At 51.6% G+C, this 17,369-nt stretch overlaps 2 protein-coding genes across 4 annotated transcripts; both read left to right on the top strand.

Annotated features, from left to right (window-relative positions):
* Nucleotides 1-2,773: 2,773 nt before the first annotated feature.
* On the top strand, nucleotides 2,774-10,100 carry GPD1 (glycerol-3-phosphate dehydrogenase 1). Its single transcript, XM_047742494.1, has 8 exons — nucleotides 2,774-3,243; nucleotides 3,754-3,931; nucleotides 4,730-4,870; nucleotides 5,485-5,623; nucleotides 5,862-5,974; nucleotides 6,655-6,888; nucleotides 7,110-7,216; nucleotides 8,213-10,100. Exons 1-8 carry the CDS (start codon nucleotides 3,203-3,205, stop codon nucleotides 8,307-8,309), a joined length of 1,050 nt encoding a protein of 349 aa, XP_047598450.1. The 5' UTR covers nucleotides 2,774-3,202; the 3' UTR covers nucleotides 8,310-10,100.
* Nucleotides 10,101-10,483: 383 nt separating this feature from the next.
* LOC125107420 (cytochrome c oxidase assembly protein COX14) lies at nucleotides 10,484-13,322 on the top strand. Of its 3 annotated transcripts, XM_047742498.1 has the most exons (3): nucleotides 10,484-10,895; nucleotides 12,184-12,241; nucleotides 12,914-13,322. In XM_047742498.1, exon 3 carries the CDS (start codon nucleotides 12,922-12,924, stop codon nucleotides 13,093-13,095), a length of 174 nt encoding a protein of 57 aa, XP_047598454.1. In that variant the 5' UTR covers nucleotides 10,484-10,895; nucleotides 12,184-12,241; nucleotides 12,914-12,921; the 3' UTR covers nucleotides 13,096-13,322. The 3 variants fall into 3 exon arrangements, with proteins under 3 accessions (XP_047598454.1, XP_047598452.1, XP_047598453.1); XM_047742496.1 differs by lacking the exon at nucleotides 12,184-12,241 and having other exon boundaries at nucleotides 10,624-10,895; XM_047742497.1 differs by lacking the exons at nucleotides 10,484-10,895; nucleotides 12,184-12,241 and adding an exon at nucleotides 10,902-11,102.
* Nucleotides 13,323-17,369: the final 4,047 nt, after the last annotated feature.

Below are 17,369 nucleotides of genomic sequence, written 5' to 3'. Positions count from 1 at the left end.
TGCTGTGTGCCAGCTGTGGTGCTAAGCACTATGGATATGGTGGAAAACAAGGTTTCTACCCTGTGGACCTCCAGTTCTCACCTTCGAGTTTGTTCTGTCAGCCCAGTAGTCCAAGCAAGCCGGGTACTGTTGGGATTATTGGACTTCCTCACTGAATCTGACAGTCCTGCCCCCAGCTCTCCATAGGGAGGTACCACAAGACAGTGGCACTGCCATCATCCCCCTTATCGAGCTCCCTGTGGCACCCGCTGGCTTGAGAGCACGGCCTGGGGGCACCTGCAATTCCTTAGGCTTGCTGATCCTGAGCCACCTGTCGGCGAGTTCCTTGCAGGGTTTCCCTCTATGAGGGCCTGCTCAGCTGAAGACATCTGTGTGACTCTGCCTGTCAATCCTCTTAAGGTTCCACTTCCATCACCCTGAGCGATTTCAGTTCTTTTTTTAAAAGATTTTATTTGGGGGCACCTGGGTGGCTCAGTGGGTTGGGCCTCTGCCTTCGGCTCAGGTCAAGATCTCAGGGTTGTGGGATCGAGCCCCACATCGGGCTCTCTGCTCAGCTGGGAGCCTGCTTCCCCCCTCTCTCTGCCTGCTATTCTGCCTACTTGTGATCTCTCTCTCTGTCAAACAAATAAATAAGGAAAAAAAAAGATTTTATTTGACAGCACAACTAGGCAGAGCAGCAGGCAGGAGAGGGAGAAGCAGATTCCCCACTGTGAGCAGGGAGCCTGAGGGAGGAGGGCTCCATCCCAGAATCCTAGGATCATGACCTAAGCAAAAGGCAACTGCTTAACGACTGAGCCACCCAGGCTTCCTGAGATTTCAGTTATTAAGACCAGCATGGAAGTACCATGTGATTCTCATGCTACAGCAAACCTGCCCATCGGCACAGTAGGGAATACCGCTCAGGACTGGTGTGTTAGCAGAAGCATGAAATTTTGCAGTTCCCATCATAATGTAGTCGCTTCTCACCTGGTGGCTCATACTTGTCTCCTTGGTGCTGTTATCTAGGTTGATTCTACCCAAGAAGGGGGTTTAGAATGTAGGATGAGTGCAACCACATTCCAAACTTGTAGTAAAAAAAAAATTAACCTTTGCCTTCATGCATGGGAACACCCACGAACGTACTGCCTTGCAGGCAATCGAACCCACCCAGGTTACAACTTGTTCCCGATTTGGAACTTGGGGGTTGGGACTTCAGTAGGGAAAAAGAATGTGTGGGGGTGATAACTTGGGAGTGGAAAAAATTGATGTCAAGGACGTTGAAATGGCATCTGTTTTTACCCAGGCTAATTACATGTGTAATGAATGGCTGATGAACCATTATTAATTTTAGGCAAATAATCTGCAGTTCGCTCTTGGGAAAAGAGCTCCAGTAGTACAGATAACTTCTGTGATGAGCCAATTCTGAGACTGCACACTCTTTATTCCTATATAAATGCACAAATTCTGGGTCTCCATACTACTGAAAATGATTTTAAGGGCAAAATGAGAGATGGGAGAATTTAGGCAAAAAACAAGGGGTTATTTTATGCATAAACATCCATTCTCCGGGGTTCCTACCATATGCGCCAGGGACAGAAGCATTCTTTCTCTTCCATCACCCATAATCAGTGTTCCCAGCTGGCACTTGGCACCGGTGCCTTTGTCTCAGCACCAGTGCAATAATGGAGCAATCCGTGGGAGGCTGGCTTTGTGACAGGTGCATTTTTACTCCTAAGGGAAACCATCAACTACCAACTTCATGTATGCTCCCCTATGATAGGAACTCCATGGCCATGGGAGGGGAATACCGTGGGCCCCTCCTGGGCGGTCCCTGGAACTTAGAACAACCTTCTTTCTCCACAGTCTTGCCCTTGGGCCTATTTACCCTGACTCAGTGGTTGCGCACAGACTCCTCTCTGGCCTAGTGCTCATTGCTGTTGCCAGCCAGCAGGGGCCCGGAGGGATGGAAACACCCACTCAGCAGTCTGCCAAGCCAGGAGGTCAACACGTGAGCAGACAGTGGGTCTGCCCTCTAGGCCAAGGTGCACAGACAGCAGATGTGTTAGGGGCATTTGCCCCACTCCAGATCAGCCTAGAAACCAGTTTGTCAAACAGATGGCTGCGGGTGATAATAGCGTCCTGGACTGCTCCGTGTGTGCTTTCCAACCTCTTCCCAAGTCCCAAATCACACACCCCACTTACTCTGTTACAGGATCTGAGAACACAAACCTCCACAGAAGTTACAGCTGCCCCACGTCCTGCCCTCCACCCCTTTCTGGCTTCTTGCAAACTAACCACTGACTTGAGGGAGCCCCTGGTGTGGTAGCTGGGAAACCCAAGAAAGAATTGAAGGAAGCTCAAAGCCTCTTGAGGACAGTGAATGCTTTAGCCGCAGTCCTTTCTCTCCTGCCCTCTTCTCCAAGCCCGGAGTCTGCAAGGAAATTGTAGGCCACTTGGCATCAGAGCTTCTAACTGACCTTTCCCATTTTCTCTTCCTGGAAGACGTTCAGGTGAGGATCCTTTGAGGTGAGGAGAGAGGCCCAAGGGTGAGTCCCTGAGATGACCTTGTCCCTCGGGGCTCCTGGGATCTCTTATCCTTGGGCTCAGATGCCCCCAAAGCAGGCCCTTACCTCTTATTTTGTCTGATCTTTAAAAGTGAGCCCACACAGGGCCCCCTCACTCACAGCCCTGCAGCAGAGCTAGTGTGGGGCCAGTGACAGGTAGTCTCTGTCACTGCTAGGGGACAAACCTGTAGAGATTTTGGGCTCCTGGGAGGCCATGTGGGGTGACTGCTACCTTGGAAAAGAAAGCATTCCTGTATCTACTACTAGGATTGAATACAATTTATTCCAGTGCTGGGAGACAGAAGGGAACGAGGAGGGGGGCAGTCACTTGCTCCTCATCTGGGCTGTTTCTTGGCAGACCTCAAAATGAGACCATTACAGGGAGGAAGGACTGGGGCCAAAGGAAGAAACTCACTAGCACCATCCGCTGGCAAACCTAAAAGGAAGAGGGGCCTGGACTCTGCTGTTCCCCACCTGTTCTACCCTTTTCTCTTTCTCTGGCTTTGCCAGAGTCCCTGTCTCCCCAGGCGCCCGCCTCCCCACCCGCCCCTGGAAGGCGGGACTTGGCTGCACCCACGTGTGGCGGAGTTATATGCTCCTAGTCGGCAGAAGAGCTGGGGAGCAGAGCACTGAGCTGAATCAGTTAGAGAAGTGGCACCATGGCTGGCAAGAAAGTCTGCATTGTAGGCTCCGGCAACTGGTAAGTGGCTCTGTCAAGCAGTACTTGGCGGAGGAGGTTCCCCCAAGAACACAGGGCTAGGGGAGAAGCAGGAGGCAGCCGGTGGGTAGGAAGAGCCCTCCGATTTCTGTTCCAGCCTTGCTATCTTCCATGCCTACCCCATAGAGCAGATGGTGCCCAAACCTCTCAGGTCCTTGCCCGCCCGGGCAGCTGCACCTGTTTGCTACAGGAAGGGAGCTTCCAGAGTGCTCCCTGCCTGAAAAGCTGCTTGGGATTGGGGGTTGGGGAGATCAGAAGGCTGGTCCCCTTCTCAGGCTGTGAAGTGTAGGGTAGACTGAGTCTCCTTTCTACTGCCAAGAACACACTTTCCTGGTGCTGGCGGGGGCAGGGGGGTGTGACAAGGAGATGGCAAGTAAATGATCTGGGGGGCTGCTGTGCTATCCCCTCACTGCCACCCTGTGCCTCCTCCTCTGTCACTGCTCCTCCCTCATGCCCCGACTCTTCCACCTTCTGTCCTCCCTCTTCCACCAGGGGCTCAGTTATTGCCAAGATTGTGGGAGGTAATGCAGCCCAGCTGTCACACTTTGACCCACGGGTGACCATGTGGGTGTTTGAGGAAGACATCGGGGGGAGAAAGCTGACTGAGATCATCAACACGCAGCATGAGAATGTCAAGTACCTGCCAGGGCACAAGCTGCCTCCCAATGTGGTGAGCCCCAAAACCCTGCAAGGAAGGGACAGGGAAGTGGCACAGTGCTTCCTGCCGAGAGGGGCCATTTCAGCTGCTCCTTGGACTTGGGAAGCATCTTGGGCCAGCTGCTCTCGGCACAGGGCACCCCTACGCACATCCCCCAAGGAGCTCTCCCAGGACTTTCTGGAACTGAGAACTTGCACCCACCTTCCCACCCCCATATACTTATGGGCTCCCAGGCAGTAAAGGGAGGGGGAGAGGACCAGGAAGTTGGTTTCCATGGCAATCAAAGACTGGGGGTCTGTGTAGCAGCTACCTCAAGCTCTAGTCCTGTTACTTATTCACTGGGCTATTAGCTGACCAGGAGGCTGCTCCTTGGACTTAAGGTCCCTGGTCAAATACATGTGGCTTGCTCCCAACCTGGAGAGGGAGAGCAGGAAAGACAGGGAGGGCTCTCCCTTCCCACTTGGGGGCCCTAAGAAGCAGGGTGATGAAATCTTACTTGGCCTCTTCCTCCTGCCAAGCCTAGGCCTCCTGTGGCCTCCCTCGCTGTCCCACAGCCAAGGGCTAGAAGAGTACTGAGTGGAGGTTCCTAGGAGTCCTCAAGAGCCCTGGGCAGCTGGAGCAAAAGGGAATGATGGTGAGGGGGAGGGAAGACGGTGTTTCATTCCTTCAGGTTCAGCCCTTCCAGATTCAATCCCCCAACTGCCCTTCCTTTCCCCCACCAGCCTCATTCTTTAGCTCCTAGATCTCCTGAATGGGCTTCCACAGGGGCTAGAAGTCTGTGAGGCCCATGAGCACTGGTCACCCCCACAGGTTGCTGTCCCAGATGTGGTCCAGGCTGCAGCAGATGCTGACATCCTCATCTTCGTGGTGCCTCATCAGTTCATCGGCAAGATTTGTGGTCAGCTCAAGGGCCACCTCAAGGCAAATGCCATTGGTGTATCTCTTATTAAGGTGCCGGAACAACTTCCTGTGGTTGGGGGGGGTGCAGCTAACCCCTAACTGTGGGGTCAGGGTGGGGGAAGAGGGGAGAAAAAAAAATGGCAGAAGACGGCCAAGAGTTTTTTGGAGAGGGGAGGAGTTGTTTTGGGGAGGCTGAGAAATGGGTGCTGGGGGCCTCTGGGAAGGGGAGGCTGGTTGGGGAGTAGTTAAGAGATCGGTTTGGAGGATGATGTCTTGAGGAGTTTAGGAGGCATATATGGGATGTCTGGGGGTATGAGAAGTGGGCTGGTTTGAGGAATGTGAAAGGGAAGCTGGTTTGGAGCAGTGTCTGGGGTGGAAGCTGGTTTGGGGTGCTTGGTGAGGGGGTTTATTTAGGGATGTGGAGGGGATACATTGCCTTGGAGAGGTAGGTTGATCGAAGGTGTGTAGAAGGGGAATTTTCAAATGGATTCGTTTCCATGTGCGATCTACCGTCCTCACAGCAAGCTTTGGCTGGGTTGGAATGGGACAGGGCTTTTGGGGAGGGACACTGATGGACAGTGGTTTTGGAAAGGGCAGGATTTCTGGGTGGGAAGCTCTCAGTTGGGAATAAAGGGCACCTGGCCTGAGCTCCATCCTGTGCCCAGGGGGTAGACGAGGGCCCTCAAGGGCTGAAGCTCATCTCTGAAGTGATTGGGGAGCACCTTGGCATCCCCATGAGCGTGCTGATGGGGGCCAACATTGCCAGCGAGGTGGCTGATGAGAAGTTCTGTGAGACAACCATCGGTGAGAGCCCTATCATCACCTACATTCACAGCACAGCCTGTTATGTCCCCTCTCTGTACTCCCCTCACCCCCATTGAGCCATCTTCTCCCCATTAATCAGGCAAAGGAAGGAGACCCAAGCATCAGAGGTGAGGGAGGACTGGGACATCCCCAGGGAAAGGGTTGCAGGTCCTGCTTAGGGCAGGCGTGGTTAGAGTCAAGAATCCCCTTTGAAAGCCTTGCCCCCTTCCCACTTTAGGCTGCAAGGACCAGACCCAAGGAAAGCTTCTGAAAATGTTGATGCAGACCCCGAATTTCCGCATCACAGTGGTGCAGGAGGTGGATACAGTAGAGATCTGTGGGGCGTTAAAGGTGAGAGGGGTGCAGAGGCAGCTAAGGGGTGGGGAGAAGGCCCCGAAGGAGGGCCTGGCTTAGCTCTACAACGTTGCTGGGACTCCAGGCTCTCACTCTTGGGCAATTGCTCCTCTTCCCCACCAAGTCCCCCCAACACAGGAAGAACTGTAGCAGCAAGGTCAGGGTCATTCCGGCCTGCCAGTTATTCACCATCAAACATTGGGCCGCCTCCTTTCTTTCTTCCTGTACTCCTTGGGGGGCATCCCTATCCCTGCCTCCAGTGGGTGGTCCAGGGGTAAGAGGAGATGTCCTGGGGAAGGACCCTGGCTCATGGGAGATAAGACATCCAGGACACCCAGGTAGTCTGATGGCCAGAACTCTGGATCTCGGATAGAGCTGAAGACATCAGGGATATGGAACAGAATAGTCATGGAGAGGAGGGTCAGCTGGATAGGAGACTGGTTTTCAGCTCAAGTTCTCAAGGCTTGGGGTACAGGGCAGCATTGGGGAGGCAGGAAGCACGGGGCCAGGGTTACAGGAAGTAGGAAAATCAAGAGGTGGAAACAGCTGGGGAGCCCAGGCACACTATACTTCACTTATTCAGTGGCGTGTCCTGGCTGATGGAAGGAGCATGAGGCAGGTGCCGATGGGCCTGCCGGGAGGGATCCTTTCTCACCTGTGACCTCCACTCTCCAAAGAATGTAGTGGCCGTGGGCGCTGGCTTCTGTGATGGGCTGGGCTTTGGCGACAACACTAAGGCTGCGGTGATCCGACTGGGGCTCATGGAGATGATCGCCTTCGCCAAGCTCTTCTGCAGTGGCCCTGTGTCCTGTGCCACCTTCTTGGAGAGCTGCGGTATTGCTGACCTCATCACTACCTGCTATGGAGGGCGGAACCGAAAGGTGGCAGAAGCCTTTGCCCGCACAGGAAAGGTGGGACCCTGGGAGAATGGGGAATGGAGGGCGACCTGACAGGTTCCAAGTGGAGGGGTTTAGCTTGAGGCGTCTCTGAGCACAAACATTAAGACTGTTGTGAATATTCCGAGCCTTTCTTTCCTCCAAGACCCCACCTCCCATCCGAGCCCCAGACTCTCCACCTCGCGCGCACAACCCTCCTCTCCCATTTCCATCTACCCGTCCTATTTTCTTCACAGCCCATTGAGCAGCTGGAGAAGGAGATGCTGAATGGGCAGAAGCTGCAGGGGCCCCCGACAGCCCGGGAGCTACACAGCATCCTCCAGCACAAGGGCCTGGTGGACAAGTAGGTGTCTGCCCCAGCCCCACTGGGGAAGGGGACCACAGCCATAAGTGCTCTCACATTCATCTTCCTAACCCCTCCTCCATCTGTAAAGCGGGTGGAGAGGGAAACTTAGGTTTACAAAGAGACTAGAGCTTGGAGAGAGTCTGGTCTGTTCACTGTCCCCTAGCTAGTTCATAGGCTTTGAACTGCCTCCAGGCTGGTGTTCTCTAACCACATTGCTTGGACCCCTCCATGCAGCCTCACTTCCTGCCCTTTCCTCCTGTCGTCTGCTATGGGGACTGGGTTTTGGGGCAGTAGGTATAAACTCAACTGACTGCCCCACTTCTCTGTCCCTCAGCCCCAGTCTAAGCTACTCCCTGGAGGCCAACCCTTCTGTACCCTGAATCCTGTCCTGGGTGCTGAGGTGTGACTCAGTCTCTGAGTCAAGGTGCTCCTTTTTAGGGAGCACAAAGACAGTGGGGGTGATGGGCTGATCAGAGCAGAGCTCCGTTGGTCTGAGAAAGAATTCTAGAATAAGAGAATTTGAATCAGGTTCAGAAGATCAGCTCACAGCTGGTCAGGGGCATGCCTCCAGATAAAGCAAGCAGCCTGTGCAAGAGGATGGGAGGAAGGAAACACATTTATTGAGCTCCTTCACATTAATACATAATCCCTTCTTCACTACTCTGTTATATGGATCCCATTTTACAGTTGATGATACTGAGGCTTAGTAGAGAAGTTAAGTGGCCTGCCCAACTAGAACAAATAATTCATGCCACGGAATCATACAGGCAAGTTCAATATGGTAGGGAACAGGGCAATCCAAAACCTACCCTAAACCCAGGACTAGGAAGTTGGAATTCTCAGCAGCTGGAAATTGAGAGCCAGAGTCTGCCTGAGCTCAAAGGTGGGAGAGTAGAGGAGTGGAGGGTTAGGAGGTGGATGGGGAGTGGGTGGGGGTAGGTGGGGTAGGGGTATGCCAGAAGGCTGAGCTGGGTCTTTCCTTCCCTATTCTAGGTTTCCTCTGTTCATGGCTGTGTACAGGATATGCTATGAGAGGCAGCCAGTGGGCGAATTCATCCATTGCTTGCAGAATCATCCAGAACATTTGTGAGCAGAGCTGGGGCCCAGGCCAGGCACCTTCTTTGCCCCAATGGAGACAGTCAACAGCTTGGGGTACCTGGCCACCAGGACTTCTGGGATGCTCCATGGAGCAGCCTCTTCTGGAGGACAGGAGGCTGTGGGGCCCAACTATCTACCTGAGGATCCTGAACCATCAAGCAGCCTACAGTCTCTTGCCACCACCTCTCACCAGAAATGGAGTTGCCTTGTCCCTCTCCAGATGTGGGTCTTTCTCCTTGTCTTCTGTGGGGGGAGACTCCAGCCCCAGTGCTGCCTGCTTTTTTGGGTGTGTGTGTTGGGGAGAGGATGAAGGGAGAGGGAGGCAAGGGCTACCCACTGCTGCCTCACACAGACCAGGAGTCCCGGCCCCAAGCCCAGTTAAGTGGCTAAAGAAGTACCTCAGCCACAAGACGAATGAGGCAAGGGCTGCCAAGGAAGGGTCCAGGCTTTTGAGCTGACACAGGCCTCAGGGACCCCCTTGCTCTGACCTCTGCCGGGCCCCACACAGCATCAATGGATCTCAGTGTTTGTTAACAAAATACAGAGCTCTCTGCCCCCTCCTAGTTCTCCTAGCAACATCTGCGTCCTCAGAAACCTCTGGTCATTCCTCCCCATCCCTCCCCCACCCAAAGTCAAGGCTGCCCTGGCACCAGAGTTGCTGCCATGCTGGCGTCTCTGGCCCTAGGGCTTGTCATTCTCCCCAGGGACTTCCTAGTTCTTGCCAGCTCCTCTCTACCATGCATGACCTTTCCAAGACGACTCTCACCCTCCAGGCCAGCACCCTCGGCAGAGCAGGAACCTAATCTGCTGACAGCAACACCTTTTCAGAGCAGGCTCAGATCACTCTGCTTCCCTGTGACCTTTGTATTTGCCCCACCTCCCTTCTCTGAAGCTCTAGTTGGGGGAGGTGTCAGTTGGGTCCCTCCTGCTTCTTCTCAAGGACCTCCCTGGCTTCAGCCCTTTCTTCTTCCCAGAACCTGTGCCTATTTCTCAGCTGCTCCCAAAGCAGCCAGGGCAGCTAACCAGCACCTGCATCAGGGGCCAGGGGCCAGAGAGTGGCCCAAAGCCTGCTCAGGGATTGTGAGCAGGGAGGGGTAAGCAAGGCCAGCTCTCCGTTGTCACCTGAAGGCTTTCTCACGAGGTACTGACTCCATCAGCACCTCAGGAGCTGGGAAACTCAAGGAGGAAAAAATTAAAACCACCCTACCCACTGTGGTGAGGGAAGAACAGGAAGGGGAGGAGGGAATATGCTTTGAACTGGCCTTGTTCCAGGATGGGTTGGCAGCCAGGGAATGTCACAGGTCAGCAGCCTGGGCCCCTGGCTACAAATAGGCCCTGTGGGCCTGCCAGGCTCCAGCCATGTTCAGCAGATCTCAGCTTCCTATGGGGCAGCACCTGGCACACTGTGGGTCTGGCCAGCATTATGTTAACCCTTTCTTACTCCCTGCCAGATCAGGGAGGCAGGCTCCCCTCCTCAGCCCTAGCCCTTGAGGATTCACTGTCTTACGGGCAGAGCTGCCTGAATCAGGCTGCGAGAGCGAAGACCACAGCCACCCCAGATTTGGCTGGGCCCAGGTTGGGGCTCTGACTGAATCCAGAGCTGCCTCTCTAAGAAGGTCAAAGTGAGGGCCGAGAGACAGCTCTTTTCTTTCGGCTGCTGCTGTAACCTTGTTAGAAAGTCCCACACCTTTGCCTACTTTTGTTCACTCCACAGTTAACAATTTAAGGCCTTCCCATCAAGCCTACTACTTGTCTACTCAATAAACCGTGGTTTTTCCAGAAAGGAGTTGGGGAAGGGCGCTTCAGTGCGTGGGGGCAGCGCGTGTGCCGTGTTGTATCGCTGCGTGTTATGTTTCCATTTATGCCACAGGGAAAAATGAAGAAGGACATGTCTCCTCCATAATCCCTACCACTCCGGGCCCCTGGCAGGGGTGCCCACACAGTCCCTCTCCCCGCAAGGGGTCCCCTAATCCTGGCGGGTTCCTGCAAGCCGGGAGTTCACAATACGGTCCCGAAGCGCTACAGATGCGTCCCTCGTACCCACTCCGGGGCCGTGACCAAACCTGCCGTCTTCTTGGCCAGCCAGGCCTCGTGGTGCCAGGCCTCGCGATACCGGGCGGGTCTGTCCCTACCTGAGTTCGGCCGAAGCCGGCCACGCGGAAGAGGGCAGGTGCAGGCTGTAGGGGGCGCGCGGCCCACCTCCCGAGGGCTGACCCCGAGAGAATCCCCCCAGCTCCTGGAGGCGTCACCGCGCCCAGGCTGGGGATTGGCTGACTCTGAGTCGGAAAGATAGAAGGTCTTTTCTGTGGTGATTGTGTATCCTACAAGTTCCGGGGCTGGAGCTGGAGTCACCAAAGACCGGCTGTCCATGGAGAAAGACTACAACCCCCAGAATTCAACAGTCCTCTCCTAAAGGAAGACTGGTCTGAGGATGCGTAGTAAGGGTGACTGGCCTGGAAGCGCAAAGGCGGCAACGCGCGGAGCTGCGTTGTGCGCGGGCTCCGTTCTCTGTGGGCGGATTTGCGTGGGTTCGGGCGCGTGCTGACGTCTCTAGCGTCCCAAGCCGAGTCCCTAGAGGGTAAGTGGGACGGGTGGGAGACAGAAGGGAGACGGGTGGCTTCCTGCACTAATAGCCCCCCAGGAACGGGCCGGTACCCTCGCGTACATGGTCAGGCGTGCTGCGTCCGGCTGCGCTAGGAAATTGGCAGACTGCGGCGGCCAGACGCTGCCGGCTTTGGCCGAGGCCGCGGCTGGACGCCAGGAAGCAGCAGCACCTAGCACCCAGGTACGCCGTTGAGAGATCCCAGTAGGGGCTGCTCGAACGCTGAGGCGCCTCGTTTTGGGCCGGCCTTCGTTTACCCATTGTCCCATGCCCCGGCCTTCAGTGCCCTTGAGATCACCGCGTTCCCTGCCCCCCGCACCGCGAGCCGCCGTCCAGCACCGCTTCCAGCCCAACAGACCCCCGACAGTCGTAGGTTCCTGTCAGACTTTTCCTCCCACCCGGGGTCTTGGCCCTCCATGCTCCAACTTAAGTAGCTCTGACCCTTGCCTAACAGTCAGCTGCACCTTGGTGTGCGGCTCTCCCGGGCACTCGGTGCTGCCGCGTTCAGTTCCCGGAATGCTCTCCCCTTCCCTCTTCCCTACTGGTATACATCCTGTCTACCCTATTAAAGGACGGAACCACCACCCCCCCGCCCCCAGCTTGCTGCTGACTTCTTGAGTCACCCCCCACTCTCCACCTTTTCTCTGAGCTCTCACTTCGCTTCTCGTCTGGTCACCGCCCATCTTTTACGTTAAATAACTGGATTTGGGATCTGTGGCTTTTCCCCATCAGACATTAGCTACTTTGAGACAGAAGCCTTTTTTCCCTCTGTGACTTTCATAGCAGGAGTAAAAAGGTAGACAGATAAATGAGTAAATCTAAGCGGAGGTGGTTGGAACACATTTGAGGATGTGATTTCCAGGGGCGCCTGGGTGGCTCAGTCGGCTGAGCATCTGCTTTTGGTCCAGGTCATGACCTTCAGGTCCTGGGATTGGGTACCCAGTTGGGCTCCCTGTGAAGCGGGGAGTCTGCTTCTCCTCCGCCTCTCCCCCTGCTTGTGCTTTCTGTGTCTCTCTGTCTCAAATAAATAAAATCTTAAAAAAAAAAAAAAGGAAATGATTTCCAGAGGCTAACCCCTAGCGTCGAGGTACCTCCATGTTGGGGGGGGCAAAAAAGGAGCAGAGCCAGAACTTTGCAGATTGCACTCCTATGGAATTTTCTATACTGTACTTGCAGTTTTTCCTGTTTTTTTGAAACGTTCAGTTTAACCTCATCACTCCATAACAGACCCAGCATTGAGCACTTTTTTTTTTTTTTTTTAAAGAAAATTGATGTTGCTCAGGTGAGAATGTTCTGCTAACCTCAAAAGTTTCATTTCCAAGGTAAATACTTCTACCTGGGGTTCTAATTTCACCTTTACCAGGCCATCCTGGATCTCCCATTTGATCCTCCCAGAGAGAGTAATTCACCGCTGATGTTTAATCCCTGACTACCCCCATTAATTCCCTACTAGCCAGAAAACCTGATGTGTGCTCATAGTTATTTGTCAGTTAAGGACATTTCTGGGTGGTTCATACCAGTCCTTTATCTCCACAAACAGAGGGCCAGGTTTTACCTGTAATGTCATTCAGATGCACCTATTTCCAGCTCTGTCTATATCTCGTATGCAGACTTTATCTTTCTGAATTTTTTTTTTTTTTTTAAGATTTTGTTTATTTGACAGAGAGAGAGCCAGAGAGCACAAGCGGAGGGGAATGGCAAAGGGAGAGGGAGAAGCAGACTCTTGCCCTGAGCAGGGATCCTGATGCGGCACTCGATCCCAGGACCCTGGGATCACAACCTGAGTCAGTTTAACTGACTGAGCTGCCCAGGCGCCCCTGTCTTTCTGAATATTTAGTGTTCCTGAACAGTATCTGTGTATGTGGAGGGGCCCTTCAGAGTAGAGTACAGACAGACTGAGCAGGGTGCAAAAGGTGGGGAGTGGCCTTACACAGAGAAGGGGACTGGGCAGATGAGGCCTCACTCTTGGGTCTAAATCCAGTCTGTCTTTGTAGGGGACAACATGCCAACTGCCAAGCAGCTAGCTGACATTGGCTACAAGACCTTCTCTGCCTCCATGATGCTCCTCACTGTGTACGGGGGCTACCTCTGCAGTGCCCAAGCCTACCGCTATTTCCAGCTGCGCAGCGCCTGGCGCCAGGCTGCAGAAGAACAGAAGACCTCAGGAGCCCTGTAGAACTGGGGGTTTTCCTCCTTGAGCAGAGAGGCCTGAGGCATGCTGTGGAATGATCTCGCCTGCAGTCCTTTCCAATTCGAGAGAACTAGGGCCTTAATGGTTTTCAAATCCTGCTGAGAAAAAGTGCCCCTGTTTTCTCTGGTACTGCTGGTTCGGGGAGGCGGTGGAATCACAACAGGAATGGGAGGATCAAGCACACCTACAGACATTAAATATCTTGTCATGTCTGTGTCTTGGTATTTTTGTTTACTTAAATAGGGTACAGAAGGCCGAGGTGGGGCCTTGACTTCCGGTTTTCTAGTCACAGACTGGATTTCCGTATTTTGAGCTCTTGGCCCCTGTGAAGTGGGGGTATGCAGTTTTAGGAGTTGTGGTGTCAGCTCATGATCTCAGAAAAAAGACTGTTCCAGCATCTGTACACATCCCCTGAAAAGACTAAAGACCATAGCTCTTCTTGGTCAGTGACCGTTCCTAGACCAATTACTGTGTCCAGGTAAAGGTACTCCGGCCAGCTCGTGGCCACACGTGTGCCTCTCAGTTAAGGAAGGCAGAGGCCCTTGTGTAACAGCCCTATCAAAATTGCCAGGAGTGGAGGAGGCATAGTTCCCAAAGGGAAGGGTTGTTGGGCAGCCTGTAGTAATGCAGTCCAGCTTCTCAGGCTCAGTGGGCGTCGTATTAGCATAGGGTTGATTTCTCCCTGTGCCACTGCACAGGAAGTCCACCTGCAGGTCTTTTTGCAGGGTTGTGCAGAGGATTTGAAAGAAAACACCGTGCATTCAAGGTAAAACCCAACTAAGAGGACAGCTGTTCTTGGCACTCTTCCATTGTGAGCCTTGAGGCTTGCTAGTTGGCTTCATTCTCATTCTTGGTAATGTCAGAGATAACAATCCCCTTGGGCATTTGTTTTCTCTCATGCTTTCACTCCTAAACGTTTCACGTGAAAGCCCTCTACTGTGATTAGAAACACCCAGCTTTCCTGTACCACCAGGCCTTGTACTCCCATCCTCTCTTGGTGTGTTAGCCAAGAATTCCACTGCCTCTCCTTTCTCACTTAACACAGAAAGTAGGTAGGGTCGCCATTCTCCCAGCTCCCCTGTGCACTTCCAAAAAGTGTAATAGCACTTTTTTCCCCCTCCCTTCCTCTGCCTCTCCCCTCCCCTCTCCTTTTCTTTAACGTCATTCCATTTCGAGATGCTCTCTTACATTCTCATTTCCTGCTCTAGAACTTACAGACTTCAGGTCTTTTGATTCCTTCTGTTTTCTTCCAGTCTGTCAGCCCTTTCTTGACCTAAACTGGTTTCCTGTCCAGCCTGTGCCCATAGCAGAGCCCTCAAACAGCTGCACTGCAATCTTTGCCTCCTCCCTCATTACCCTTTTCCATCCCAGACCTTGCTCCATTTGTTGTCTTTAATTCATACTCTTCTTTCTTTTCAGTATACAAACTTGCTTAACGCCCCCCACCTCCTGTCTAAACAGACTTCTCAAGGTGATTTAAGAAGTCTACGTGATGCTACTTCCACGGACTTGAAATTCCTTCCCCCTCCTCCATTGTGTTGAAACTCCTGGTTAGCGTGGCCTCTCACGTGTCACACCCACTGATGATTGCGGCCTTCCCCCGCTGTTCAGCCGCTGCACTGAAGCTCTGCTTCGGCCACAGGGTAGGATCACTATCTTGTTTTCTCTTTTGACTTTTCCTTTTGATTTCCTTTGGGAATTTCTGCCCACTTTAAACACTGATGTGCTTCAAAGTTTCGTTCTTAGATCATTGCTCTCATTCTGTATGTTTTTCCTACATTATTCCAGGTACTCAATGGTTTTAACATGAAAATAGTTAAGTGCTTAGTGTTGGTATCCCAACTCTACCATTCTCGCCATATTGCAGTAGACTAATTACTTAACTCCTCAGTTTACCTCTGTCTAATGGGGATTAAAAAATAACAGTTCCTAATTTAAGAGATTAGGTTAAAGATTAAATGAGATAATTCAAATTAAGTATTTCTTTGGCATATGATAAGCACTCAGTAGATGTCAGCTATTAATACCTGCTGCTGACTTCCAAATCTGTATCTTCCAGATTGGCCTTTTGGGCTTCAGCTATATCCAGTTGCTTGACATATCTACTTGAATATCCTGTAGGCCTCTCTGACTTGGTATGTCCACGACTAGCCACATTCCTTCTTGTCTCCAGGACCTATTTTTTCCCTCCTACTTTAGTTAATGACGCTATCATCAAGTCAGAAATAGTGGGAGTTTTATTAGACTTCTATATCCTACTCATACCCAAGTAATTATCTTTTTAATTTTTACCATTTAAACATCCACTTAGTTGATTCCTTATCATTTCTTGCTTATAATTTTGCAGAAGACTTTTAGAGGTCTTGATTCAATCTTGACCTCATCAGATTTATCTGCCACATTGCTATCAGAGACCCCTATTTGGAACTAACATGATTATAGCACTCTTGCTTTTGCTGTCCTCTGGAGCTCAACCATAGAGTATAGGTTAAGAATCTTTGACCTGTGGAGTCAAGTCCAGACTCCTTAATATGGCGTATGAGGTCCTTAAGACCTGACCCATTTTATGTCCCTACATCATCCTTTTTGTTCTGGTAATATCAACTGCCTATATGCTTGCATGCTGTTTCTTGTTCCATGCCTATTTGTGCTTTCTTTCTGAATAGAATATCTTGGGTACCCATCCCCACACCCCCTTATCTTTTTTCTCTTCCAGTAGAGTTTCTTGGACTTTCCACCCTCCCATACTGGGGCACGTGTCTGTAGAAGACACCACTTTTCCTTTTAAAAAAAATCTTTAAAAGCACAAGTAACTAAGACAGTTTTGAAGAGGAACAAATAAGATGTGTTAGCCTACCAGATACCATGACATAGTAGGACGCTTAGAGTAATCCAAATGTAGTGACATTAGTGTAGGAGTAGATGAATAGGTTCTTGGTATAGTACAATAAACTCAAACAGATCAGCATGTATGTGAAAAATTGTGATAGAGTATCTAACGCATGGGGACAACTGTCCTCTATGTTGTGAAGATGGAGATACATATCTATCTCCATATATAATTGTAAAAGTACAAAAAAATAGATTGAAAGGATACACTGAACTCACAGCAGTAGTCATATTGGGGGTGAGGTGAAGTGGAGTAGGGCAGAGGTAGAAGGGAACTTAAATGACAACTGTTTGTTCTAGTCACAAGACTTATGACATCAAATGTATTTTTCCCACACAGAACAATTCTCCCACCTCTCCAGACAGCAGCTGAGTATCCTACAATTCAGTTCTGCCCTTAGCTACCTGGAGTCAGCACAGACTCCACAGGTTAAAGGCTTAGTCTCACAAGACTGGGCCCCATTTAAGATGCCAGTCACAAGTAGTAGATCCCCAGGTTATCCACACTCTGCCTCACTTGGCTACAAATCGTTCCCATGATCTCCTTAGGTTTGATAATTTGTTACAATGGCTCACAAAGCTTAACTAGAGAAACACTTTATTATTGCTTGGTTTATTATAAAGGATACCACTCAGAAACAGCCAAATAGAAGAGATGATTAAGGCAGGATAAAGGCATACCACCCTATTAACTAACACCTTAGTGTGTTCTCCACCCAGAAGCTCTCTGAACCCCATTGTTGAGGGTTTTTCTGGATGTCCTGTTACATAAACACAATTGATTAAATCATTGGTCACCGGTAGTTAGCTCAATCTGCAGCCCCTATTCCCAGCCTGGGGGATGGGAGAGTGAGGGGGATAATTCTAGTCTTCTAATTATGCCGTGGCCCTGTTGCTATGGTGATCAACTTCCATCCTGTGGCTTGCTAGAGGCCCACCAAGTCAGCTCATTAACATACAGACATCACTCTGGAGATTACAGAGGTCCTAGAAACTGCCAATAACTGGAGAAGATGACCAAATATTTATGTATATATGTATATATTGCTTTTTTTTTTTTTAAAGTAAACTCTGCCCTCAACATGGGGCTCTAACTTATAACCCCAAGATCAAGAGTCATATGCTCTACCAACTGAGCCAGCCTTGTGCCCCTGTGTTTCTTTCTTTTTCTTTTTTTAATATTTTTATTTATTTGACAGATCACAAGTAGGCAGAGAGGCAGGCGGGGGGGTGGGGAGCAGGCTCCCTGCTGAGCAGAGAGCCTGATGTGGGGCTCAATCCCATGACCCTGAGATCATGACCTGAGCTGAAGGCAGAGGCTTAACCCACTGAGCCACCCGGCACCCCTGCCTCTGTTTCTTTTATCACAA

This window comes from Lutra lutra, chromosome 8, assembly GCF_902655055.1.
Source record: "Lutra lutra chromosome 8, mLutLut1.2, whole genome shotgun sequence".
Classification (NCBI taxonomy): domain Eukaryota; kingdom Metazoa; phylum Chordata; class Mammalia; order Carnivora; family Mustelidae; genus Lutra; species Lutra lutra.
This window is presented reverse-complemented; position numbering and strand designations above follow the sequence as displayed.

Bases quoted from the DNA above. Each gene is read 5' to 3' on its own strand.
- GPD1 (XM_047742494.1), top strand. From the start codon at position 3,203: ATGGCTGGCAAGAAAGTCTGCATTGTAGGCTCCGGCAACTG. The intron at 3,244-3,753 runs GTAAGTGGCTCT...CTCTTCCACCAG, and splicing joins ATTGTAGGCTCCGGCAACTG to GGGCTCAGTTATTGCCAAGA. The intron at 3,932-4,729 runs GTGAGCCCCAAA...TCACCCCCACAG, and splicing joins ACAAGCTGCCTCCCAATGTG to GTTGCTGTCCCAGATGTGGT.
- LOC125107420 (XM_047742498.1), top strand. From the start codon at position 12,922: ATGCCAACTGCCAAGCAGCTAGCTGACATTGGCTACAAGACCTTCTCT.